The sequence below is a fragment of the Lithobates pipiens genome, unplaced genomic scaffold (assembly GCF_037356315.1).
Source record: "Lithobates pipiens isolate NorthernLeopardFrog02 unplaced genomic scaffold, aLitPip1_a1.2 Scaffold_8, whole genome shotgun sequence".
NCBI classification, from domain to species: Eukaryota; Metazoa; Chordata; class Amphibia; order Anura; family Ranidae; genus Lithobates; species Lithobates pipiens.
Window position 1 is genome coordinate 85,427,362 of NW_027507903.1, and position 26,928 is coordinate 85,454,289.

Below are 26,928 nucleotides of genomic sequence, written 5' to 3' on the forward strand. Positions count from 1 at the left end.
GGACCAAACTAAAAATAAAGGTTAGTTTAGATATAACATTTGAGTAAGGTATGGCACAAGAATGTTTGTAATTAAATGTAATTTACACAAAAATATAAATAAATACATTATCTTCTAAGATAGACATTACGTCTTAGATCAATTGGCAAACTGAACATTCCATCTTTTAAGGTAAAGCTGTGTTCACTTCAATCGACCAATTATGTGCTAGCAAAAACCCTTTTTTTTTGTTTCCTTTACACACAACTGAATAACCAAAGATTACATAGTTTTATCTGATATACCAAGCTAAAGGTAGCCATGCCCAGCTCTTTTTTCTCTTGTTCTGACCGCAGGTTGAACAAGAAAAAATCAATTGATTCCCCAAGGAATCTCTACTGCTATCCATTGTATTCAAGCTGCCATGGCCCTTTCCACTGTCTGAATGCCCAAACAGCAATGGCACTTGATGCAGACTCTGACTGAAATAATTCCACCTGGCTCAGCTGATTTTTAAATCAAATTTTGCTGGACCAGTGGTGCTTGAAGGGCCACCCAGGGCTCTAATTTGGGCAAATTCTGTAGAATCGACTAAAATTTGAAATGTCTATGGCCAGCCTAAGAGAACATTTATACCACAAGTGAACAGTTTTAGTAAATAACCCCAATGTCAAGGGAACCCATCTGTACCTCCCATCCTCTGATATGAAGAAGCTGATTTACTTTAAAAAGTTGACAATCTTCACTGAAAATAGTGTTTGAAAAGTTGCTTAATTTTTCCAGTCATGTGAAAAGCAACTTCCTGATCACTTTAAATATTATGTTCAGATGTTTTTAACATGTTTGGATAGTTGAAGTGAATATTTTTTTTTTCATTTTAAATCAGCCTCATAGTTTTACTCTTCATATGCCCTGTACACACGGTCGGAATTTCCTATGGAAAATGTGCGATCGGATCATGTTGTCGGAAAATCCGATCGTATGTGGGCTCCATCTGACTCAGTCTGTCGGAATTTCCAACACACAAAGTTTGAGAGCAGGATCTAAAATTTTCCAACAACAAAATCCGATCATTTAAATTCCGATCGCGCGTAGACAATTCCGACAGACAAAGTGCCATTCATGCTCAGAATAAATTAATAGACCACAGCTATTGGTTACTGGCCTCTTTATAGTCCACACGTACGTGTTGTACGTCACCTCGTTAAGAACGATTGGATTTTCCGACAACTTTGTCTGACCATGTGTATGCAAGACAAGTTTGGCACAAAATCCATCGGAAAAAATCTGATAGATTTTGTTGTCGGAATGTCCGACCGTGTGTATAGGGCATATTTGTCTTAATTGTCTTAATTAAATGTCTTTAATGGAAAATGGATGATTTTTTTTTTAAAGGCTTGGACATATTTGAAGACATTCTAGGATGTAAGAACACTCTATACACAAATGTTGTTTAACCTGAATACAACTACATCCCCCATCCCAATCGTTCAGTATCGCAATAGATATTGATCAGCTGCTAGAATCATCTGTGCCCCCTATACAGCTTTATTATGGGAGGCTCTGATCTGAAGCACACCAATCTGGCTAATGTCTAGAATATTTATGGGCATATTAAAACTATTTACACACATTACTTTACAGTGTTCTACCCAAGTAATTTTAACATAGTCCATAATCTGTCAATACTTGGTGCACAAACAGCCAACCGATGTTCTCCAGTCAGCTGTGATTATAGGAGTTCAGCATTTGTATGCGAGTGAACAGAAGGCTGCTTTGATGATCAGATAAATAACATCTAACTGTAATTTAATGGGTATAATAGCTTTAAATAAACAAATGTATCTAGTAGGGAAATGTTATTGTATTTAAATTTAGATTCTTGAAATTTTAATGGGTCTATAGATATAAGCTTTCCTAATTGGGCTGAAATGATCATAGCGGCTGTAGAGGCTGTAAGCACGTTTTAGATTTGGTGTCTTTTGGCAGAACAGCCACTTATTTGATTTTCTGAAAATCTATACAGCATATAGTGAATTGTAGTACTAATTCAAAGGGATAAGATCTTAGGTGGCAATAAGTATTAATTAGATGTAATATTGTTAAAGTGATACTAAAGGAAATAAAAAAGAAAAACAAACATGTTATATGTATCTGCTCTGTGCAATGGTTTTGCACAGAGCAGCCCTGATCCTCTCCTTCTTGGGTCCTCTGCCAATTCTCTGAGCTCCACCCCCCCTACTCAGTGCCCCCAATGGCTCCTACTGCCGTGTCTGAGCCAATGAGGAGGGAGGGAGCCAGGAAAGAAGCTGCTCTCGTGCACATCCCTGAATGGAGATTGGCCTCAGGTAAGTATTAACATTCTGTCACATTCTCACATACCTTGTAGATGAGCCATATAGTGCAGAGGACGGCCTCCCTTACGTATCTGACTCATGGCCCCTGGTAGAACAAACAGGAGGCTCGGGAGTGCAGAGTGGTATGGTTAGATGTCAGAGGAGCCGCTCCAAGGTTCCTGATGTCACAAAGATGAATCCCAGCAAGATGAGAGATCTGGGCAGTAAGTAAGCTGAAAACTGGGTCAGCTGATATCTGGACACCGCACACCTGGATGCAGGGATTGGCAGGCAGCATATTGGCCTTGAGGAATATGGAGCACAGGCAGGTACAGGCAGGCTGGATCATACACAGACAGGGGATACTGGAACAGATGCAGACGCTTGAGGTAGGTCACTAACAGGCCAGGTTGGTAACATGGGGTAATTAAAGGAGCAGGCAGGATCAAGGTCAAAGGCAAGCTGGACAGATGCAGGCAGAAGGCAGGAAGCATCAAAGGCAAGCCGGGTCAAACACGGGAACAGATCACAGAAGCAGGTTACAGGTAGCAGGGATCACAGGGAAGCTGCAGATCAGACAGCACTGGACTTGTTCAAATTGCCCTTTTGGAGCCGGAAATCACACACGCACCCGTGCACTGCCACTCGCAAACGTGCACCAGACAGGCCAACAGCAGGATTTCTTCTGAAGTGCACTTCTTGACAGGGGCTTGGGGAGCTGCAAACAGAAGGTTTTTTACATTCATGCAGAGGATCCATCAAAGTAAAAAAAAAAAAAAACCTTAAGCCTTTAGAACCACTTTATTATTGATAAATAATAATTAAATGTACATATTATTAAAAACTTTATGAATTTAATCAAGTAAAGGCTTTGTTAACAGGCGTTGGGGGTGTGCCAATGGGCAAATGTAGCTTGCTTTTAGGTGCACTACAGCTCTATTTAAAGCTCAATTCCAGGCAACAAAAAAATATCCCTTGCAGTGGCGCTGCACCCACACTTCACTTAGCTTTTTTTACTTAGCTTTCTCTGCAGATGCACCCCCCCCCCCCCCCACACACACACACACACACACACGCTCTCCAGTGGTGGACTTTCCCTTGGCACCATTACATCTAATGCAGGGCTGTGGTCCCTACTTTGGTTTTGTTGACATCAGGACACTAGCCCAGATAGCAAGGATAACATGCCACACATTTGTGACAGTGTTGAATTGTAAGTCTTGTTAATTTGCTTCACTGGCAGGTTGTACACTTGCGGAGCAATTGAAGCACACGTTCTTGTTGACACTTTTCCAATTTATAGAACATTTGCATAACAAGTCTCTAGCAAGGGCAAAGATGAAGTGTTGAATCTACAGCAAGAGCTCTGCAAGTCTACAGCATGAAATTCAGCCACAGTGACCCCTGTGGTGGGATAGCTATTACACAACATAACTGAACCAGAACTTGCAGCAGACTCGTAGAATGTTTGCAAAGAAAGTTGATCTGGAGTCATGCAACTTGGACTTTGCAGACTTGCTGCAATTGTGCAACAAACTTGTGAAGCCTGTCAGTCTAGAAATAGCTTAGCAAGTCATTTTCAAACTTGCAGCTCAATTACTTGCTATCTGTGAGACTGCTGGAGCATGGAGGAGGCTGCAGGAACCAGTCTAGCTGAGGGAGGAGCACAGGATCAGGTAAATACATTTTTTCTTATTCCCCTAGACCAGAGGTTCCCAAACTTATTGGCCTATTACCCCCTTATAAGAAAAGAAAAATACTGCCCCCCTGGAAAACAAAAAAATTCAGTGAAAAATGTGCGTTCTTTTAAGTATCTATAGTTCTACCTACATCCTAGGGGAAAGATGAAAGAAGATAAACGTACTGAATCCTCTGATTGTCTCAGCACAAGACTAGTCCCTACAGCTCCTGCACCCCCTCCCCCCTTCGCCATAGCTTTCTTGAGTATTGACAATATCAAACCCAGAAACAGTCCACCACAGCATAGTGGGGGGACCACCATTTTCAGAGGAAACAGAAGTTCAATTAAGTATAAAGGTTTCTCCTCTCCCCTAGACTTAATGAGCACAGCCCAACTGCTAAGGATAATTTATTTTCTGCTCGGCGATTGGCTTTAAGACCTGTCGGCGAACTTGACCACTGATTGGTTATAGCTTGTATATTATTTGTTTATTTGGAAAAAAAATAAACCACTTGTCCTCTTTCTTTATGCTTCCACTGCACCCTTTTTTTAATTGAATGCACCCGAGGCTACTTCTGCCACCCTGGATCATTCCAGTACCTTCTAGGAGGTGAAATGGCCCACTTTGGGAAGCAATGCCCTAGAGCAAAATCAGCAATTAAAGTAGAACTAAAGATTAAACTATTGTTTTCATATTGGATAAAGTAAGGGAGGGTTTTTTTTCCCATTCACTTCCTTTCCCATAGTCAAAACAGGAAGTGGGAGGAAATCCCTCCAAAGTGAGAGGAATCCTAGTTGTTACCAAGGTCACCATGAACTAATGTCCCATTGGAAGATTTCCCATCTATTACTGTTCTGGGGACAACCCTAAAATTTGTGATTTTCTTTTACATTTACTATCTCTGATAATGGTAAATAGGACAAATAGAGGGGATGAATTTCCTTATTGGGAACACAGACAACAATAAAACCTGGCAAGTGTTCTAACCCATCTCCACTCTATCCAAAACTAAAAAAAAAGTTTTGCATTTAGCTATACTTTAGCTCTTGAGGGCCAAGACTGAGCTATAAATATGGGACAGGGTTTAGTGACTCAGGGCTGGGTGACTCAGCCTAACAGCTTCTCCTGTACCTCCCCCTGTTGCCTGGGACATTGGAGAATGTTCCAGACATAGTGGGTGGAAGCTAGAAAGAGTTGCTGGAAATATTTATAAGGGGCCTTAGCTAATCCCCAGTAAAGGTCTGACAAGGGGAAGGCCACCTCAAAATTAGTCATGAGTCATGCCAGGAGAGTGCAGACTGGTAGAAGGTGGAGTGCTGAGGAGGCTGTCCTGGCCCTTGAGGGTGCCCCCTAGTCTGAGGGGGGGACCTTTTGCCTGGGCTCAGGTGCTGGAAGATTCCTACTAAAAGACATGGAGGAAACACTTCCTGAAGGCATGGGAGCAAGGAGAGACAGCAGGAGCAGGTCCATACATCTGGAAGATCTCCTGAGAGTCAGCCCAGTGGGCTGGTGAGTGTTTGTCTGGAGAACTGTGTTGAGAAGTTACCTTGAAGGGCTAGTGAAAGGGGCAGCTGCAGCCAAGTTGGCTGGCAGTGCCCGAAGAGGTGGTGCTGGGATCAGTAGCCACAGGAGTAATATAAGCTGGACACTGAAATTCTACTTCACACCAAAGGGGCCTCAGCTTCATGCCTGTTATGGGCCATTGCTTTATCTGACTGAGTGACTGTTAGGTATACAGTTTTCAAGCTAGGTTCTGCAAGCAAGTGTGTGCTGGGATTAAGGAGAGGAGCTGTACATAGAGACTGTATATAGAAGAAATGGCCCCTGAAGTTATGTTGAAGTCAAATGGGCATCCCATAACCTCCCATCCCTATCCAAGTTATTATCCTCAATAGAACAAAAAAAACAAAGTTATGGACTGTTCTTTGACTCAAGTGTGCCTGTGAAAATTCGATGTGCCCTGCTGTGCAGGTTTGAGGATCCCAGTATACCTGCGGCTCCTTAGGGGGTGCTACACACTATCATAAACTGAACCCAGATGTGTTCAGCTCATCACTACTCAGCCTGGGGGTATGTCAGACTTTTGAAGCAAGACCATTGCTTCCACACAGAGAACAAGGGTCCTTCTCTGCAGCATGCTGACAGGGAGCAGGCTTTTCTGTTCAGGCTTTAAATGCTGTTAAACTTTGGATACCTTTCTTACGCCCCTGAAATGTATTTAGCTGTTTTAATCTGAAATTTAATTCGGGCTTTGGCTTTAAACACTTTAACCAGTTGTTATATTACCGGTGTATGGGCACAATAAGATATAGGTAAAAATCGGTGAAAAACACCTATTGTTAGCGAGGCAAAATAAGAGACATCTTTTGTTTCCAGCTTTGGACAGAGTGGGGAAGAGGTAAAGCTTTTTATTTATTGAAGTCTTCAGATAAATGCACACATGTTTAATATCATACAATGTATAATGCAATACAAAGGAACATTATGTACCACATAATGTATGGTTGCATATCTATATTCAAATAAAGCTCCTCTTGAAAGGCAATATAACTATATTTCATTGCGATCCCTTGTAGCCTCGCCCATCAGAATTCTTAATATAAAACCGGAATACAGAGGATGGAGGAAGGGGAGGAAAGGGGTGGAAGGATAATCCTATGATAGAAGTAGGGCCTCCCTTGTCTGTCAGGTTTAACTGAAACATGCCACTGGCAGGATTTACCCTCATGTCCTGTCCTGTCAAAACTATAATTGTCCAAAAACATGGAAAGTAGAAAGCAGACAGCATTAAAATCTGACAAAGATCCTAACCCCTTCCCCAGACTACTATTGATGTCAATGTCTTCATTTGAGAAATATTTCCTTATTTGTTTTTTCAGTGAGGGAGGCAGGAGGGCAGGAAAAATCTCCAAAAAAAGAAGCATAAACAGCATATAAAAACATTGCAGAAGGGTTAAAACTTCTATCAGGTTTTGGAACTGTCTGTGTCTCTGTGGAGGAAATGTGGAAACGTCAAGTCTCCTTTCCTGTCCATTCCTAACGTTATCCAAAATAAAATAAAAATAGTAATTTTGACAGAATTTGGGCTTTAATACTTTGCTATTGATGCAAAACCAAAGGCTGTTGCTGCTCCATGGCAATTAATAACGAATTCTACACCAGCTGTGAATAATGTAGTCCACTTTGGGCTCCCTAAGCAAACGACAGATGACTGTAATAGCTCACCTGCTAGCCATGTATCACAGCAATAGATATATATTTTAATATATTTAATAAGCGTTTATTAGAAGGTTTTTCATACAGTGCCTTGAAAAAGTATTCACACCCCTTGAAATTTTCCACATTTTGGCATTTAAAAAAAAAACTTAAATATACTTTATTGGGATTTTATGTGATAGACCAGTACAAAGTGACACATAATTGTGAAGTGGAAAGAAAATGATAAATGGTTTTCAGAATTTTTTACAAATAAATATGTGAAAAGTGTGGTGTGCATTTGTATTCAGCATCACCCCCCCCCCCCCCCCCCAGTCAATACTTTGTAGAAGCACTTTTCGCATGTCTTTTTCAGTAGGTCTCTACCAGCTTTGCCCATCTAGAGAGTGACATTTTTGCCCATTCTTTGCAAAATAGCTCAGGCTCTGTCAGATTGGATGGAGAGAGTCCATGAACAGCAAATTTCAAGTCTTGCCACAGATTCTGAATTGGATTTAGGTCTGGACTTTGACTGGACCATTCAAACACATGGATATGCTTTGATCTAAACCATTCCATTGTAGCTCTGGATGTATGTTTAGGATTTTTGTCCTGCTGGAAGGTGAACCTCCGCCCCAGTCTCAAGTCTTTTGCAGACTCATATGTTCCATTGCCCTGTATTTGGCTCCATCCATCTTCCCATCAACTCTGATCAGCTTCCCTGTCCCTGCTGAAGAAAAGCATCCCCACAACATGATGCTGCCACCACCATGTTTCACAGTGGGGATGGTGTGTTCAGGGTGATGTGCAGTGTTAGTTTTCTGCCACACATAGAATTTTGCATTTAGGCCAAAAAGTTCAATTTTGGACTCATCTGACCAGAGCACCTTCTTCCACATGTTTGACACACCACATGGCCTCTCACAAACTGCAAACTGGACTTATTATGGCTTTCTTTGAACAATGGCTTTCTTCTTGCTTTTCTTGCTTTTCAATAACCTTCCATAAAGGCCAGATTTGTGGAGAGCATGGCTAATAGTTATTAATACTTTCCTTGCCCAGCCTGCCATGTCTTGGTAGGTTTGCAGTTGTGCCATACTCTTTCCATTGGGATATGTTTTTTATAACCTAACCCTGCTTTAAACTTCTCCACAACTTTATCCATGGCCTGTCTGGTGTGTTCCTTGGCCTTCATGATGCTGTTGGTTCACAAAATTTTTCTAACAAACCTCTGAGGGCTTCACAGAACAGCTGTATTTATACTGCGATTAAATTACACACAGGTGGACTCTATTTACTAATTAGAAGACTTCTGAAGGCGATTGGTTCCACTAGATTTTAGTTAGGGCTATCAGAGTAAAGGGGACTGAATACAAATGCACGCCACAATTTTCACATTTTAATTTGTAAACATTTTTTTTTAAAAATTATAATTTTCCTTCCATTTCACAATTATATGCCAGTTTGTGTTGGTCTATTATGTAAAATCCCAACAAAATATATTTACGTTTTTTGGTTGTAACATGACAAAATGTGTAAAATGTCAAGGGATATGAATACTTTTTCAAGGCATTGTATATATAGAATTGTCAGTGTACATGTGAGCATGATATATGATAGTATGATATCATTGGCCACATATCATAGATACAAAAGACATGAATCAATTTTCAAGATGAGTAAGAGGAGAGATACAAATTTGTGGTAAACCAATATTATCTGAAACATGTAAGCATGTTACATGAACAGTAAGCAACATGTAAGATCTCACAGTCAAGCTTAATGTATCATAAGGTAAAGCCGCAAAAGAGTGTGAGTACAGGAAGATAGAGGGGGTGAAGTTGAAGGTAATAGAAACAGAGAAGGGGAAAAGAGGGATGAAAAAGATGGCCTCAACTGCAAACTGATTTTGTTTAGCTCTAAATACAACATAGTAGGGACACCCACGAATACTGATGCACACTAGGGACCAAATGGTGTTACAACATTAACCACTTTGCGCCAGTAGGACGTCCAGGGATGGCCTCGGCTTTCGGTGGTTATATCTGAATGATGCCTGAGGCCACAGACATCATTCAGATATCAGCGTTTTCAGCCAGTGATTCCCTGCACCATAAGAATGGTCAAACCGGCTGTTCCGCCGCTTGATTGTTCTTACGGGCGGCAGGAGGGGACATCCCCCTTCCGCCCTCCGGTGCTTGTACCGACTCACTGCTTCCATCGGTGAGTTGGTCACAGGACCCGCCGCCCCCCGGATGATACCATAGAGATTTCCGGTGGACCAGATGGTCCCCGGAGTCTCTATGATCATTCGGAGGTCAGGCGCGATGTTATGACGTCACGCCCGGCCATTCCACGAGCGCATGCAATTTTGAAGCGTGACATTTTGGGTATCTATTTACTCGGCGTATCTTCATCTATCACATTATGCAAAAAAATTGGGCTAACTTTACTGTATTTTTTTTTTTTTTTAAGCATGAAACAGTTTTTTTTCTGAAAAAAACACGTTCGAAAAATTGCTGTGCAACAACAACCATTGTATTCTCTAGGGTCTTTGCTAAAAAAAACATATATAATGTTTGGGGGTTCTATGTAATTTTCTAGCAAAAAAATTATGAATTTTACAGGAGGAGGAGAGAAATGGCAGAATTGGCCTGGTTGCAAAGTGGTTAAAGTGGTTGTAAACCCTTACAGACCACTTTTACCTACAGGTAAGCCTAGATTAAGGCTTACCTGTAGGTGCAAGAAATATCTCCTAAACCTACACGGTTTAGGAGATATTTGCAAAAGACAGGCACAGCTGTCTACGGCACATGCGCTGTATACATCGGTGTGCAGGTGCACTGAGCATGCCGTTGCTAACAGTGATCATTCCATTAGTGTCGGCTCCCGTGTTCTGTGATTGGCCGGAGCCGCGATACCCGGAAGGAAGATGGATGCTTCATGGAAGAGGGGACAGTGGTGACATCGCTGGCTCCTGTGTCAGGTAAGTGACACATAATGGGCTACAATGCGATGCATAGTAGCCCATTATGCTTTACCTTTGCAGGGAAAAAAAAGAGGAAGTAAAACCATCAGGGTTTACTTCCTATTTAAGACATTAGGGAGATTTAGTAAAACTTGTGCACACAGAATCTGGTGCAACTATGCATAGTAACTAACCAGCTTTTAACTTCAGCTTGTTCAATTAAGCTTTGACAATAAAACCTACAAGCTGATTCTACCAGATTCTATGATTAATAAATCTGCCCCATTGAGTCCAGGTAGTCCTAAAGATGAGACAGCAGGTCCATATTTTATTAGCAACATTTGAACTTTATCTTTCAGTAATAATTTTAAATTAGGAACATCCAAAGAAAATATTACCTATGATTTTCCTAAAACCGTATGCCTAGTTAAATTCTAAAAGGGTTCCACTTGCTATTATTAAATAATGGAAGATGATATCATTATTGCCTTTCTTACAAGTGATGTATTTGGCAATGTGAGTCATCCCTTACCCAGTGTTAGTTATTAAAGTTAAATGATTGGTCATTTGGAATGGATAAGAATTGGTCGGAGCTTTTAAGTGGAAACATTTGTGCCATAGCTAAAAGTGAATTTTCATAAAATAAGCCAGGTATTTTATAAGTGACAGAATAATCTATGTCAAGAATCTTATAACCTCTCCAGCTGCTGTTCAATAACAGAGTTCAGAGATCAATGGCAGCCAAAAATCTAATTCTATTTATGAATGGAAGGGGCAATGTTTTAAAGCCTGTGTATCACTTAGATGCATATAAATTGGATTTGCAATAATGTGAAAGCACTTGGTTATATAACAGGCAGTTAAGGAGTAGTAATTCACACTTTGAAAGACAAGCTTACAATAAAGTGAAGGTAATAGATCTTTCAGGTTCCTATAGAGAGGACCATTCCTGATCTCTCAAGCTCGGTGATCTGTATTAGAGAGCCCTAAACTGGCAACTATGGCAACGATACTTATCTTCTACAAGATGTGCACACAACATTGTTGTCCAGATATATTCCTTTATTCCTTTTATCTATTGAAGTTTGATTAATTAAAATTGCTTGACTTTGAGGTGAAATTTACTATTATCAACTGCCTGTTTCAAAATGTTTTAAGAACTGTAACAAAAAAAAAACAATTCAGAAACCACTCATCCATAAATGAATTGCTTACTTGAGGCTGAATTTGGCTTTTGTTTGCACTGTTCAACAGAAAAGGATTTGCAACATATTTTGGCTTACTTTAAATCCAAGTTCTGCTTGCAACATGAGTTATTAATGGTTGGGGTTCATTTACTAAAAGCAAATAGCCTGTTCACCTTGTAAGAGAAATTGCACTTTCCAAGGGAATTTTCCCCCAGAGCTTAGTGAAAGGGTTGAAGCTCTGCTGACTTCCATCATCCAATCATGTGCAAGCAAAAACACTTTTTTTAATATTTCTTGCTCATGATTGGGTATTTTTGCAAAGTGAAATGTCACCTCAATAAGTTCTGCGGAAAATTCCCTTGCACAAAGTGAACTTCCCTTGCAAAGTGACCAGTCAACTTACCTTCAGTAAATTACCCCAAATGTGTTGAACACACTGCTGTATAGACTGCTGATAGATTTAAGCACAGAATAGAGAGGCCACAAGATATTTGCTTTTCGTTTTTGGGCCTTTTTGAGTAAACCTGGTCCAACAATGTGATGGGTGACTAAAGCCTGATACACAAAAACCCAGCAGGTTGCACGAAAAAAACTGACAGCTCTGGTTGGAGCCGCTGTGCTAACCATCCAACATTAATACTTCAATCTCCCTTGTTGAGCTGTTGTGTTGCCCCCCCTGAACCCTCCGATCAGTGCTCTCCCCCCATTGACGGGAGTCGGTCGGCTGCTGGTTTTCCAGCATACTCATCTGACAGAAGCCAGCCACATGCCTGGCTTTTTTCGGACAGACAGACGGACATACACACGAGCCGAATGTCTGACTTTTTTTTTTAACTGGCAAATTTCTCCCAATATTCGCCCTGTGTGTACCCAGTTTAAGGGTGGCCATACATGGATCGTATTTTTTGGATCAGCTAGTGGATTGATTGTAAAAAGTGAATGGATTCTCCCTTCCATACAAGCAAGGGGAATGGAGGAATCCTTTGTGCGGTGCCATTGTATTCTGACAACAAGACTTCTCCACTATCAGAATACACTGAGCAGAACTACAGCCACTGATTGTTGTGAGAGCCATGATTGGCCAAAGACAGGGGCTAAGTCCACACCCCACACTATATAAGGCTGCTTATATGATGGTCGTGTATAGCGTTTATGAATGGAGAGAGATTAGGTAAATTAGGTTGTGGATTGAGCGTGCAGTAAGTGTAGAATATATAACCCAGTGCAGAGTATATAATGCAGTCAGTGTAGTGTATATAATGCAGTGCAAAATATATAGTGAAGTCAGTGTAGTGTATATAATGCAGTGCAGAGTATATAATGTAATCAGTGTAGTGTATATAATGCAGTGTAGATTATATAGTGCAGTCAGGGTAGTGTGTATAACACAGTGCAGAGTATATAGTGCAGTTAGTGTAGTGTATATAATGCAGTACAGAGTATAAAGTGCAGTCAGTGTAGTGTATATAACACAGTGCAGAGTATATAGTGCAGTCAGTGTAGTGTATATAACACAGTGCAGAGTATATACAGTAGTGCAGTCAGTGTAGTGTATACAACACAGTGCAGAGTATATAGTGCAGTCAGTGTAGTGTATATAACGTAGTGCAGAGTATATAGTGCAGTCAGTGTACTGTATATAACGCAGTGCAGAGTATATAGTGCACTGCAGAGTATATAATACAGTGTACTGAAGTGGTTAAGGGGAACCCTATGACAGAATTAAGAAACAAAACGGCATGGGGTCCCCCCGAAATCTATACCAGGCCCTTTGGTCTGGTATATTTTTTAAGGGGAACTCCTAGATCCCCCCCCATGTGAATCGGGTACATCATGCCACTACCCATTCACCAAAAAAGTGTCAAAAAAGTAAAAACCACAAGAGACAGTATTTGACAAATTCTTATTAAAAAGGAAAAAAAGTGTCCTGCGATATAAATTAATGTCAATCATGCCACCCGATGGACCCAAAAAGAAGGGGCGGGGTCGCCCGTTTACGTCACTGGGTGGCCCGCCCCCCAAAAACTGTTTCTTGTGGTTTTTACTTTTTTGGTGAATGTAGGTAAGGCTATGATGTACACAATACCCATCACATGGGGGGGGGGGATCTGGAGGCCTCCTTGTTTCTTTTTTCTTTTTTTTCATCTATGTTGCCGGTAGCTGGCAATACATTACAGCCCTGAGAAAGTTTAATTTATTTTTTTCCTTTAGAAATGTCATTATTGCTGCGGCATGTTCTATACATTGTACACATGCGCTGCTTTACAGGCAGACTAAGGGGGCCCCCCAAGCATGATATTTAAAGGAATATTAAATTTTTATTGTTTCACTTTAAGCATTATTAAAATCACTGCTCCTTTAAAAACCGATCATTTCAAAAACTTTTTTTGCATTGATTAACCACTTCAATACAGGGCATCCCCCCCCCCCCCCTCCTGCCCAGGCCATTTTTCAGCTTTCAGCGCTGTAACATTTTGAATGACAATTGTGCAGTCAACAACTGTACCCAAATCAAATTTTTATAATTTTTTTCTCCACAAATAGAGCTATTTTGGTGGTATTCGATCACCTCTGCGATTTTTATTTCTTATGCTATAAACAAAAAAAGAGTGACAATTTCCCCATACACTTTTTATGGCAATAACTTGCATATAAGCCTTTAAAATTAGGACTTTTTATTTTTAATGTTCGTGTTCCATAGACTTTAATAGAGTTCAGATGTTTGCTAGAACTTTATGCCTTTTCGAGGTGATCTGGCGTGAACCAAAACGGGGCGGGGGGGGGGGTGTTTGGCCCATATGTACTCATCAGTCTGCTTTTGCTGTTTAATTTTAAAGCAAGTAGGCGTGGCATGGAGAGAGGACACCACTGTACTCCCTAAAGTGATTCTAAAGGAAACTTTTTTTAAATAATAATCATGTCATACTTATCTGTTCTGTGGAATAATTTTACCCACAATTGCCTGATCCTTCTCTTCTGGGATCCCCCACTGGTGCTCTTGGCTCCTCCTCCCTCTGAATGCCTACATAGCAAGCCACTTGCTATGGGGGCACTTGTGCAAGCTTGCTCCCAAGCTGGATCAGTCTGACACACTGCAACATCGATTTAGGTAAAGAGTCTCTGACAAAGTCTCTGACGTGTCCAAACATGGTTGATCACAGTGTAAACAGGAAGAGCTGTTGATTGGCTTTTCCTCACTTGTGGAGAGCCGATCGGCTACTCCTCTGACAGGGGAGGTCTGGGTCAATTGATTACCAGTGCAGTCCCCCCCGAGGATGCCCACACTGGACCACCAGGGATGCCACCAGGTCCACCAGGGATGCCCCCCACTAGTTACCACCAGGAATACCACCCAGGGCCACCAGAGATAACAATCAGTGCCCACAATGAATGCCAATCAGTGCCCACAATTGATGCCTGCCAAACAGTGATGACCATCAGTACCATCCATTAGTGTACATCAGTGCCACCTATCAGTGCCCATCCATGCCCATCCGTGCCACCTATCAGTGCCCATCCATGCCACCTATCAGTGCCCATCAGTGGCACCTTTCAGTGCCACCTTTCAGTACCCATCACTGCTGCATATCAGTGCCACCTATCAGTGCCGCCTATCAGTGCCCCATCAGTGCAGCATATTAGTGCCCATCATCAGTGCCCATCAATGCCACCTCATCAGTGCCACCTCATCGATGCCCATCGGTGCCGCCTGATCAGTGCCCATCAGTGGAGTCCCATCAATGCCCATCAGTCAAGGTGAAAACTTACTTATTTACAAAGTTTTGTAACAAAAAATTGTTGGTATTTTTTTATTTTTTTAGCAGAAAATAAAAATCCCAGAGGTGATCAAATACCATCAAAAGAAAGCTCTCTTGTGGGAACAAAATGATAAAAATTTAGTTTGGTTATAGTACAGCATGATAAATGATCTGTTTATTTGTTGAAAGGCAAAAATGACCTTAAGAACAAGCAAACAAAAAATGAGCTCATCAAGGTCACTTCTAAATAACAACTCAGGAGTTTCAAAACCTCTAGAGCTGAAATGTATGGTTTTACTAGCTGTGTAAAAAAAAAATAATAATATACTCATATATTATTATTATTATTATTATTATTTATTTATTTATTTATTTTTACTGTTTTTGGCAGTTATGTCATTCTAAACTATTTTACATTTCTTTTTCTTTTAACATTCAATTTTGGAGTGAATGGACTTTCCGAAACAAAATTTGTTTATTTGGGAAAATGTTTCCATCCTGCATCCTGTTTTTTTCATCACTGCAGTCAAAAAATTAACATTGATTTGTCTCCACTAATGATTAGAAAATTAAATGAACATTCTTTTTTTTTCCTTTTACAAAACAGGAGTTTTGTTATTGAAATCATGAATATAATATAGTATGACAATTTGACATGGTTAAGTGCCTTACAAATACAAAAGGGTAATTACATCAGAGTAATAAGGTCCAAAAAGACAAACCAACATCAGTATAACAAGGTGGTATAGATAATGTAACCCCGTTGTACTCTGCTTGAGTGCATCCATCAGTACACAGCTTCCTCCAATCTGGACCTTCAGATATCCGATTTTACAGCCAAATATTGTAACCGAGACCCAGGCGAGACTAGCTCAGTTACACAACTTTAACATGGACTGTTTATTTTGAGATGTCACACAAATATATACACCAGAATCACAATACAAACTGTAATCAGAAGCCTAATTAACAAATAATCGTTTAGACAGCCTAGGTGACTCAGATGTATGACCATTCAGGACAGACTTGCCGTCTTTTAGCTCAGAAGACACAATCAACATTATCGTAAATATAAACACAGCAAACCTTCACACAATAGCAGAAGCCTTGGAGATATTGTGGATAAATATTGCTGTCCCGTTTTAAGTAATCTAAGCCACACTTTCTCAGTCACCCTGTGCTCCTAATAGACACAGGGTAACTTAGACATAGGAGGTGCATGGGGAGCTGAAACAAGGGTTTACCAACCTCTCCAAGGGATTCTGGGTTCGACGGGCCCTTCCATCACCGATCACAACAAAGCTTGGGGTCATAACAAGCACAGAAAAGCCCCAGACTATCCCTAGTAGGCAGCAGGTGAGGGGAGGGGTAGGGGAAATGCATAGGGTTAGTCAAGAAGGGTTAGGAAAAGGAAGAAGGGGGAACGGGATGCAAGCCCAACACTCTACCTATAATCATCATACTCTTGAAGTAAGACACACACACCCCTACAGCGTCATCCAGAGGAGCCACACCTTATTGTTCTACCAGGGACAGCCCCGATTTATGTAGGTTGAATGCACCTTCTTAAAAAGAAAAATTTGAACAGATTTTACTAGTGCATGGCCAGCTTTACACCATCCCACTGACTGAAGCTACAAAAAGTTCCTTTGTTCTACAGTGAGCAAAAGAGAATTGGGCTGGGAGTAGGGGGCATTTGCACCCCTCCAAAGGCCAGTGCTAGTAAGATATGGTAGGTCATGTTTAGAGACACTGATCAGACTCACAGATATGGACACATGCAAATTAATACCAACCTGCTCCCTCTTCGGAGCTATGGCCAGTCTTCCAGCACCAACATGCATTGTAGCTCTAAGATGTCGTGTGACATAATGCTTAGAGCTGCAAAGTGAGCTGATGTTGAAAGCTCTGTGTCATAATAAATTATACTCTTTAAAAAAAACTTCCATCATGCCCACCAATCAGTGCAGCAACCTTACTTTGTATGCTGCACTTTCTTTATCCAACACAAATCTTTTTCAACCAGGAAAGGGCTAGTTGGTTGTCTTTGCCCCACAACTCAAAGGTTTCCAGCCTTCTCCAAACAGTGGGCACCATAACGTTATTTTTTGTAGGCCATGCACACTTCATTTGGACACTGTGGGTTTTATTTTCTAAAACTGGAGAGTGCAAAGTCTAGTGCAGTTATGCATATAAACCAATCACCTTCCAGGTTTTATTGTCAAAGCTTAATTGAACGAGTTGAAGTTAGAAGCCGATTGGCTACCACGCACAGCTGCACCAAATTTTGCACTCTTCAGTTTTAGTAAATCAACCCTTATCATAGCCAGGCTCAGTTCTCCAACTTTTACATATTCCAAACTTCCAAAGTTTTCCAAGTGTCTCATGAAGAAATCATCAAAAGAAGGGTGATGACAGCAGTTGGCCCGCCACGTATAAAAATGTGAAACAATATAATTTTACAGCATGTATCTAAAAGAGATGCATATTTGAGTTTTCACAATAAATAATTAAGCCAGGTAGTTTTGGGGCCTTCAGAGCCTCTACTCTCTGTGTTAAGAAATAGGCTGTCCTATCACTCTTTCATGTTCTAATGTCTGTTTGCCAAGTACTAGTGCTGTCTAGATTGAGTATTATGCAGTCAGACCAGTCAGACAAAGAGGCCTTAAGGGAATGTTTTTTCTCAGTATACTTGGCTTGCTGTACCGTTGGCCTCATAAAAGTCACATGAACTGATGTTCTTATAGTTACCCCCTTGTCTTGAATAAATGATTGATTATTTATATTTGTAACTTTTCTAACAATACATGTTTTAATAGCAATAATACATTCTGTGCAAACTTTAAAATTAGCTATGTAGACTTGTTTTAAAGTTTGCATAGAATATATTATTGCTATTAAAACATGTATTGTTAGCAAAGTTACAAATAGTCTTCTGTTTCATAAGTCATGTGTACAAAACAAATTTACAAATTTCTTAGGCGTGGGTTCAAACCAAATTCACATGACAGGAGATTGTGACCTGCTCTCTACGGAGCCGGTTCACATATCTCTGTTGCGGCTGCGGAGTGGCTGTGCGTCTTTGGCTGAGTTTCAGGGCCGAATTCAGGCCAAAATTCGGCCCTGATTCGACCCTGAAATGGAGAACAGGGACACATCATACCCCTGCTGTGGTCCATCTGAGGTGTGAAGCAAGCCTTAGTGTTATCACTGACCTATATTGATTGCATAGGGCTGCATGCTACTTCAATGACAATATGGCTGCAAGACTAAAGGTGTGGTTCACTGCCTTGGAGCTAATATGTGGTTGGGGGTCAGAGAACAGCAACTTTCATGAAAATATCCACTGACTGACAAATTAATACTGTTGGATTGTTCACTGTGAGGTTATTCAAAGATTATTCCCTATGAGGTTATTCACAATAACTCAAGGAGACATTTCTGTGCTCTATTATACTAATTTACTCACCTCTGCATTTGTTCAGTGAAGCATTGAAAGGGGCAATGCACAAAGTGCAAAACAAATTCCTCTAGCAATCAAGAGTATGCCATTTTACAGCGGTCAGATTTAGGTAAAGTGATTTTTGATTGGTTGCTTTAGGTTACTGAAAGTTACTCACACATTTTATTGAAAAACAAGATGAAAGAACCTCTATTTATACTCAAAGTTTTTTTATTTTTTTTATACTTTGAATGAAAGAACTGCCTGGCTGTGTCTGACTTTGATACTTTAAAAATGTGAAGACAAAACAATTATGCAGCAAGTGAAGTCACCGTGAACTTCAAGTTTGCATAATTGTACAGGTCTAGACTAGAAAGTCAGTGGGTCAACATGAAAACTAGAAAACTAGCATTTAAGAAGCAGATTAGCATCAGTAATGGAAACCCTTATAGCAGACCGGGCAAATTGTGGCCCTAGTGCCACAGACGGCCCTTCAATGCCTACACTGTCAAGAAGCTAAGAGACTCAGAGAGGCATGCAGACAGATGTCTATGTGAAGAGCTGCAAGAACTGGAAAGAGAGAGCCTGAGGAGCTAATCGGTACAGCAGGCAGGCTAGGTTCTGATTGGACAGCGTTGCCTAGATGTCCGATACTCTCTCTTTGCTCTGCTACCTGGCCCCAGCATTGTTCCTGCCTTAGTGCCTGCATGCTGCAAATGCCAGGAGCTGTACACCTGTTCACTCCCAGTCAGAATCTGCAGAAATCCCCACTGTACCAATCTCAGGCTTTCTCCTTCCAGTTACAGCGCTTTTCTGAGGGCTTTTGACAGGCAGTGAGGAGTGCCTCCTCACCGCCTGATTTAACGATATGATGCCAGACTACCACGCTGAAATTGTGTGCGGTTGCCAAATGGTCTATTGAACTAAGCGGGCAAAGAAATAAAAAGATCTTAGAATTTTGTAAAGTTACCAAAATAGATGTTCTCAAAAACAGTATGAATTAATTGGCATCTTCCTTATTTCCGTACACAATGGTATGTTACAATTGATCACAAATGTATTTATTACAAAATTATGATTGCTACTTACAGGTTTGATTTACTGCTTATTAAATACCGAGGCTGCCACCAAACACCCGGAGGCAAGTGCCTAATTAATCTTCCAGTAATTCGCTTGGCTATATTAGGAACAATCTACAGACTAATATCAGAATGTAATTGGCAATGGTTTACATCTGTGCAATTTGGTAACTAATTAGTACAGTATTCATTTTACCGCCTTGCAGCTGGAGGTAATACTGGTTATACAAGGTTTTGAGAATGAAACTATTAAGCCAAAAAGCAAATGCGTTTGTTTTTAAATAGATAGAAATGGGTATATTAAACTTTTGTTTAATAATATAGAATTCATCTATGTTTTTTTTGTCATTTTAGGTGGGCACATTAATCCTGCAGTTTCATTTGCCATGTGTTTAACCAGAAGACTAGATTGGGTTAAGCTCCCGTTTTATGTGACTGCACAGTTTTTGGGTGCCATCACTGGATCTGCTTTAGTTTTTGGTGTTTATTATGGTAGGTATATTCTGTATATGAAGCCTTGTAAACACTATTGTTAAATGTTATATCCTTTGTAGGACCAAAATGTTACTGCGGTGATTGAATCAAAAAGTGAGGGGCAATCTTGTATATTCTCCCATTCATTTTTCTGCTACTTACACTGATGTGGCTTTGGCTTCTATTGCCGGTCCTTTGGCCTCCTTTGGCATGTGTGGCAGTACCATTCCTGTCCTTAGGGATTTTAAAACATATTATATAGTTACATACATAGATGGTCAGGTTGAAAAAAGACTCCACCTGGTTCAACCAAATATTTTGACATACAATCTATCATTATATGCTGTTCTAGTTAGATTATAAAATGCAGCAATGACAATGCCATAATAATGAAGTAAATGTATACATAGGTGGGTATATATGTGTATGTATATCTGCAGCGTCTGTGCCTGTTGGCTAGAGGGTGGAAGGTAATCAAGCCTATCAAAACATGTTATATTAGCTACAAACAGGGGTGGACTGACAACTCATGGGGCCCCTGGGCAATAGGAGATTATGGGGCCCCCAGGCAATCCGAGATTATGGGGCCACACAGTATACACACACACAGTATACACAGACATGTTTCTATTGGCTGAGAAGGTACTGGGGAGGTGGGGCAGCTATAATCTTGGGATTTTTAGACCAAAAGGATGTCGGTAAGGGACATTTCAGAGACAGATGTGGAAAAAAAAACACAGATTTTTACATACTGTCCCTGGTTTTACGGAGGCTGGCAACCCTGATGGGGCCCCTAGTGGCTCGGGGCCCTTGGGCAGTGCCTGAGTGGCCAAATGGTCAGTCCACCCCTGGCTACAAATTAAAAATCATTAAAGATCTGGGGATGAAGAAAACTAATGGATATGGCCCTGTTTTATTTTTCAGATGCATTAATCAAGTACACTGGTGGAGTTTTTACAGTAGATGGTCCAAATGCCACAGCTCATATTTTTGCAACCTATCCTGCTCCATATCTGTCAACAATAAATGGACTTGCAGATCAAGTAAGACTGTTATAATAATTTGGTATGTGTGCTCATAGATATTGCCTCCCAATTTTGGCAGGTCTCTATGAAAATTATAATGCTTGTGGTTGGATGAACATCAAAAGGCCAAAATCATTAGATTCCATAGAAAAGGGATGTTTAGTGCACTTTAAATTAAGGACTGCCTCTAACAGAAATGTAAAAATTATAAAAAAAAAGAAAAGAAACAATGACAAAAGGGGGAACAGCATCGTAGTCAAAAAAACTGCAGCTGTCAATTTAAAAAAAGGGGGCAGGCACGGCACAAAATAAACTAAACAGCAAGATCAGCGGTCAGGTGCATTGCTTCAACCAATTAAGGCCCAATAAATGCACTGTGCTGTGTGCAGTGCAATGTGGGGCATTTGGCTGGCTAACAGCCCACTGAACGCCCAGCAAATGCGGGTGTTTGCTGAACAGGCAAACTGGTGATGTTCAGACAAACTTTTGCTTTGCTCAAACTGTTCGCCCAACTCTATTTACAAACAATTTTACTCATTATAAAACTTTCTGCTTTTAGATTTTACTATAGTATTCTTCATGTCATATTCTTGACTGAAATAAATAACGCCCATTGACACAGACAGCAGGACTTGCCCCCGCTCCCAACTCCTGTATACAGCAGCAGTAGCCAATGGCTCTTGCTGCTATCAATCTATCTAATGAGGACCTGAAGCAGTGGTTGGAGGTGCTGTGCTCGTCCCCATTGCTGGAACGATCGGGTTCAGGTAAGTGAAATGGGGGCTACTGCACTACAGAAAGTTTTTCACCTTAATGCATAGAATGCATTAACTCACCTTAACTTAAAGTGGCACTCTACAGTATTCACTTCTGCTTGTCCTCCACCAACTTCATAAAAGGTTATGTAGAGAGGTGAGAGTCAGAGTAGCTGGGCCAGCACAGGAAGTAATTAGATACATGCATGACATGCAATAAGGGAAGGGCTGTGCTAAGAAATTGACTAGTTACATTTTCCAGCAAGTTAAAATTCACATTGCAAATGAATAACAAATTGTTTACCTAAAAGGAATACAGCACAAGTGAACATTTATATTAGATTTTTTCTGTGTTATTACCTGCATTTTTTTAAAAACTTGATAACAGGGCTTTGTATGTGAATTTTACTCATAAATACAAAAGACAAGCAGCTTTGAGTGAATTCACAGCCTAGTTGACTGGTGATGTGAGCTCTGGAACCATGGGCACCTATCATTTCATTTTTGTTTTTTTAACTAATTGTAAAGCATACTAACTGACATGTTTTGTATATTTTATTTGTGTACAGATACTGTCTACTGCACTTCTGCTCATAATGGTATTTGCCATATTTGATAAGAAAAATCTTGCGGCCCCCAAGGGCCTGGAGCCAGTTGCAGTCGGCCTTCTCATTCTGCTTCTAGGGCTATGTCTGGGAATGAATTGTGGCGGTGCTATGAACCCGGCTAGAGACTTAGGTCCACGCATCTTTACAGCGACGGCTGGCTGGGGTTATGAAGTTTTCACGTAAGTAATCTGAGAAAACTGAACCATATTTCCTACAGATGTGTGTATGCTTACCTAGAATATTGTATATAACATAAATGTTGCAAGCAAATTCTGTATACTTTTTGCTGGTAATTTAGAGACAATTGTGAAGATTCGTAATCAATACTAAGCTATAGAGTTCAGACGTGAAGTATAGAAAATATCCTTTTTAATCGTAGACTTTCCTTATGCATTATCAAGGTAATAATCCAAAAATAAAAATAAAAATGTTATTTACGTGTAATCCATCCAGACAAAAGAACGGACAAAAAAACCTGCTATGACATTTAAAGATATTGTAAAGGCTTATTTTTTTTCCGAAAACAATAAACATGTTATACATTCCTGCTCTATGCAATGTATTGCACAGAGTGGTCCTAACCTCTTCTTCTGGGATGCCACAATGGAAATCTCAGCTCCTCCTCTTCTGTGTATGCCTCCAAGCTGCTTGCTATAGTGGCACATGTTCAGGCTTACTCCTGAGCCAGGCTGTGTGCATCAATAGACAGACAAACCATGGCCCAGCCCATGCCTCTCCCTACCCTCTCCTCACAGGATCTGATTGAAAGCAGCAGGAGCTAATGGCTCCTACTGCTGCCTCTATCTTGTGAGGAGAGGAACAGAGATCAGCGCTGCTGCAGACAGGCATAGTACTGTATTGAGCTGGAACTCAGGTAAGCATATAGGGGGTGAGGGGGCAATACTACTACTGAGATATTTTTTACCCTAATGCAGGGTTAAATTCACCTAGTGCCGAGTTCCACCAGGCTCTGTTCCCTACGAAGGTTGCGACGCACAGGAAGGAAGAACGGCGCCAAATTCAAAAAAGTAAAACCACAGTACATATACAGTATACTGTAATCTTACAGTATAAAAAAAATTACACATCCCCTTTGTCCCTAGTGGTCTGTCCAGTGCCCTGTATGCACTTTTATATTATAAATACAGTTTTTTCTGCCTGGAATTTGGAGATTGTCCATAGCAACCAAAAAGTGTCCCTTTATGTCAAAAGTGGTTTTAGACCAACTAGAAAACAGCGATAATAAATTAGAATCACTTGCAGAATTGAGGGATAATGATTTGTGGGGAAATTTGTTATCAAACACTAAATCTAATGACATCATTTTTGATTTGATTACATTATTGAATAATTTTATTATTATATTTGTTATAATTATTTATAGTTATTTATTATATTATAATTTATGATGCATTTTTGAAACTTTATCATACCCGGGATGCCTACTAGACTCTGGTTTGGACAGATTTAAGTGAGTTATTCCTAAGAATTACAGGCCTACAATATAAAACGCCAAATTTCCATGCAAAATAATTGTACAGAACACCTGGGTGACTTCTGCTCTTCTCAGAAACCTATTACTGTTAGCTGAATTTTTATGATGCAGACCGTGAACAAGTGTGATTTATGCTAAGGCTTGTTCACACTATCACCTTTGAACTGCATTGATCTGCATAGTTCAATGCAAGGGCACATAGAGAACAACTGTTAGCATTAGTATTTTGAATTTCTTTTCATTGGGTGAGCAGAAGCCAGTGGAAGGAATGACAGATTGGCAGAGAGGGGTGGTGGACACTGATGTGAATGAGTCTGGCAGGATTCATATTAGCCTGAAGGGGGATAGGCCAACAAGGAGGGAGTTTCAATAGTCAAGGACAGAGATGATAAGGAAGTGGATAAGTATCTTGGCGGGGGTCACTGGTTAAAAAGGGGCATAATCTGGAAATGTTTTGGACATGACTGTGACACGATTTGAGTGATTAGATGTAGGGATGGAAGGAAAGGTCAGTGTCCAGGAGAGTACCCTGGCATGTGGGGAAGGACTGATAGGTGTGCTATTGATCTCATTAGAGGAGTCGGGGGAGAGGACATAGGGGAAGAAATATTATGATATCAGTTTTAGAATGTGGTGCGATGTCTGTACTGATATGTCAATTAGTAAATTAGTGATGCACAAAGAGACTGAAGGGGTGAGCTGAGGAATAGGGAGATACATTTGGGTGTTGCAACCAAAGGGATGGTATTGGAAGCCATAGGATGCAAGTGGAAATAAAATAGTTTAAAATAAGTTTTGTCACTTTGAAACTACAATTTTTACTATGTATCTAATCCAGTTATTAAACTTTATACATGTTTATCTTTAGCTAAAATGTGTTAAACTAATATATCCCAAATTACATGACTGTTATTATAGTATTCACCTCCTGTTAATATACTGAGAAGCCTAATTTCACACTTTTATACATTCTACTTAACTATAAATCTATTGTATGACTCTTTTTATTGCATTATATTGATATTCAATAAAATATTTGAAAAGAAGAAAATAAGTTTTGTCTAGCACAGTTTTTGTTTATTTGAAGAATTCCAGTTTATGGTAGTTATAGATGCTATAATGAATATATAAACACATATATAGTATATGCACCAGTATCAGTCATGGCAAATACGATTATGTAGTCTTCTTGGCTTGCAGTCTTACCTTTATAGAGACCCATGCTGATATTGTCTGGTAGACTTCCCTAAAGCTAAAGTTTAGGTATGGCTTTTTTTGCATTGTTACATTGGTTTAGTTTAGGGATCTCCAAACTACAGCTCTCCAGCTGTTGAGGAACTACACATCCCATGATCCATTGTAAAACTCTGACAATCACAGACATGACTATGCATTATGGAAATTGTAGTTCCTGAACAACTAGAGGGCCATAGTTTGGAGACCCCTGGTTTGGACCAATGTAAGTATGCATATGCCATTGCCGCAGATCCTTGTAGAAATTGAAAACCTCTGTAGTAGGCATTGTTTTTAAACAAATCACAGCTAGATTCTGAGTCCCATACCAACTGGCTGCCCTGCTGCCTATGAAAGACAGGAGTTATTCACTCAGCAGTGGGTGCCATTTTGTTGACCGCATTGTCACAATTATCTTGTCCAATCATAGAATAGTTTGCATTTATGAGCAAATACAACCCCCCCGTGTTCATTAAGCAGAAGGGCAGCCTCTCAGCATGGGAACCAGACGCTTGCAGAGATCGCTGTAGTAAGGGTGCCCATTAAAGTGATTTCCTGCCTCCACAGGGACTGACCAGGTATAACACATGCAGGTCTAGGCTGGACCAATGTACCTAAGCAAACAAAAGCCATAACTAAACTTTAAAATTAATAATGACCATTCTATTTTTTTTTTATTCTTTTAATGCAGAGCTGGAAATAACTTTTGGTGGATTCCTGTGATTGGACCAATGGCTGGTGGAGCACTTGGCGCTTTCATATACATCCTCTGCATTGAAGCTCATCACAACAATGGACAAGATAGCATAAATAACGATGTTAACACTTATCACTGTGAGAAGCATGAACTTGCCAATATGGCATAATCGACTTCAAATATTGTTTGAACTGAGCTCAGGGAACGGTGGGATTACAAATGGCAAATAGCACAAACCAACATTGCCTCAGTTCCCACAAAGACAGTTTCTATATGCTGTTTGTACACGTTTGCATCATATCCTCCTGGTGCATTGGTTTTCTGACATAATTCCAAAACATACTGGCACAGTAAACATCTGTTGGTCATGCTTTGTGTGTGCGTTTGTGTGACTCTAGTATGAACACTATGCTATAAGCTCTCGGTGGGGAGGGACTGATGTGAATGGTTTAATGTTATCTTCAAAGGACTGGATAAAAAAGAATGTGTCAGTGCTATATTAATTAGTTTAGTAAATAAGTAGCCTATCTCCTCTCATATTAAATTGGGCATATTGTGACTGATATGTGATATACCTAATTACTTGCATTAAAACTTGAAATAAAATAAAAAAAACTAAATATTTTTTTAAGGCAATCATTAGTATTTTATTCCTAACCTTCAATCTCCCATATAAAAGTATTAGGGGATAATCATAATGCCCTTAATTGCTCAGACATAAATCCTCCCTGTTAATGAAGCACTAATGGACCATAGACTGGGTCACAAAGGTATATGCAGGTAATTAGTCTTGTCGTGCATTAATGTGTAATAACTATGATTAAGCATCAATACCATTAAAATTCACTGTGTGTTAAAATGATTTTACTGTCAGAAGCCAATATCTTCCCTGCAGTAGGATGCTGTCTGCCATTTAGAAGAAGATGTATGATGCACTGCCATCAATTCTCCTGCTAGAGAGGTCAATTTGTGAAGCTATAAACATTCAGTATTTCAGGGTTACTGGAAGCCACAA

At 40.2% G+C, this 26,928-nt stretch overlaps 1 protein-coding gene across 1 annotated transcript in view; it reads left to right on the forward strand.

The window, feature by feature from the left end:
* The window catches only part of AQP9 (aquaporin 9), a 54,680-nt gene extending 28,131 nt beyond the window's left edge, over positions 1-26,549 (forward strand). The window contains exons 3-6 of the mRNA XM_077472725.1: positions 19,981-20,118; positions 21,025-21,143; positions 22,450-22,667; positions 25,908-26,549. Coding sequence (XP_077328851.1) covers positions 19,981-20,118; positions 21,025-21,143; positions 22,450-22,667; positions 25,908-26,082 — 650 coding nt within the window. The 3' untranslated portion in view covers positions 26,083-26,549. The remainder of the gene's footprint in view (positions 1-19,980; positions 20,119-21,024; positions 21,144-22,449; positions 22,668-25,907) is intronic.
* The last annotated feature ends 379 nt before the right edge of the window (positions 26,550-26,928 follow it).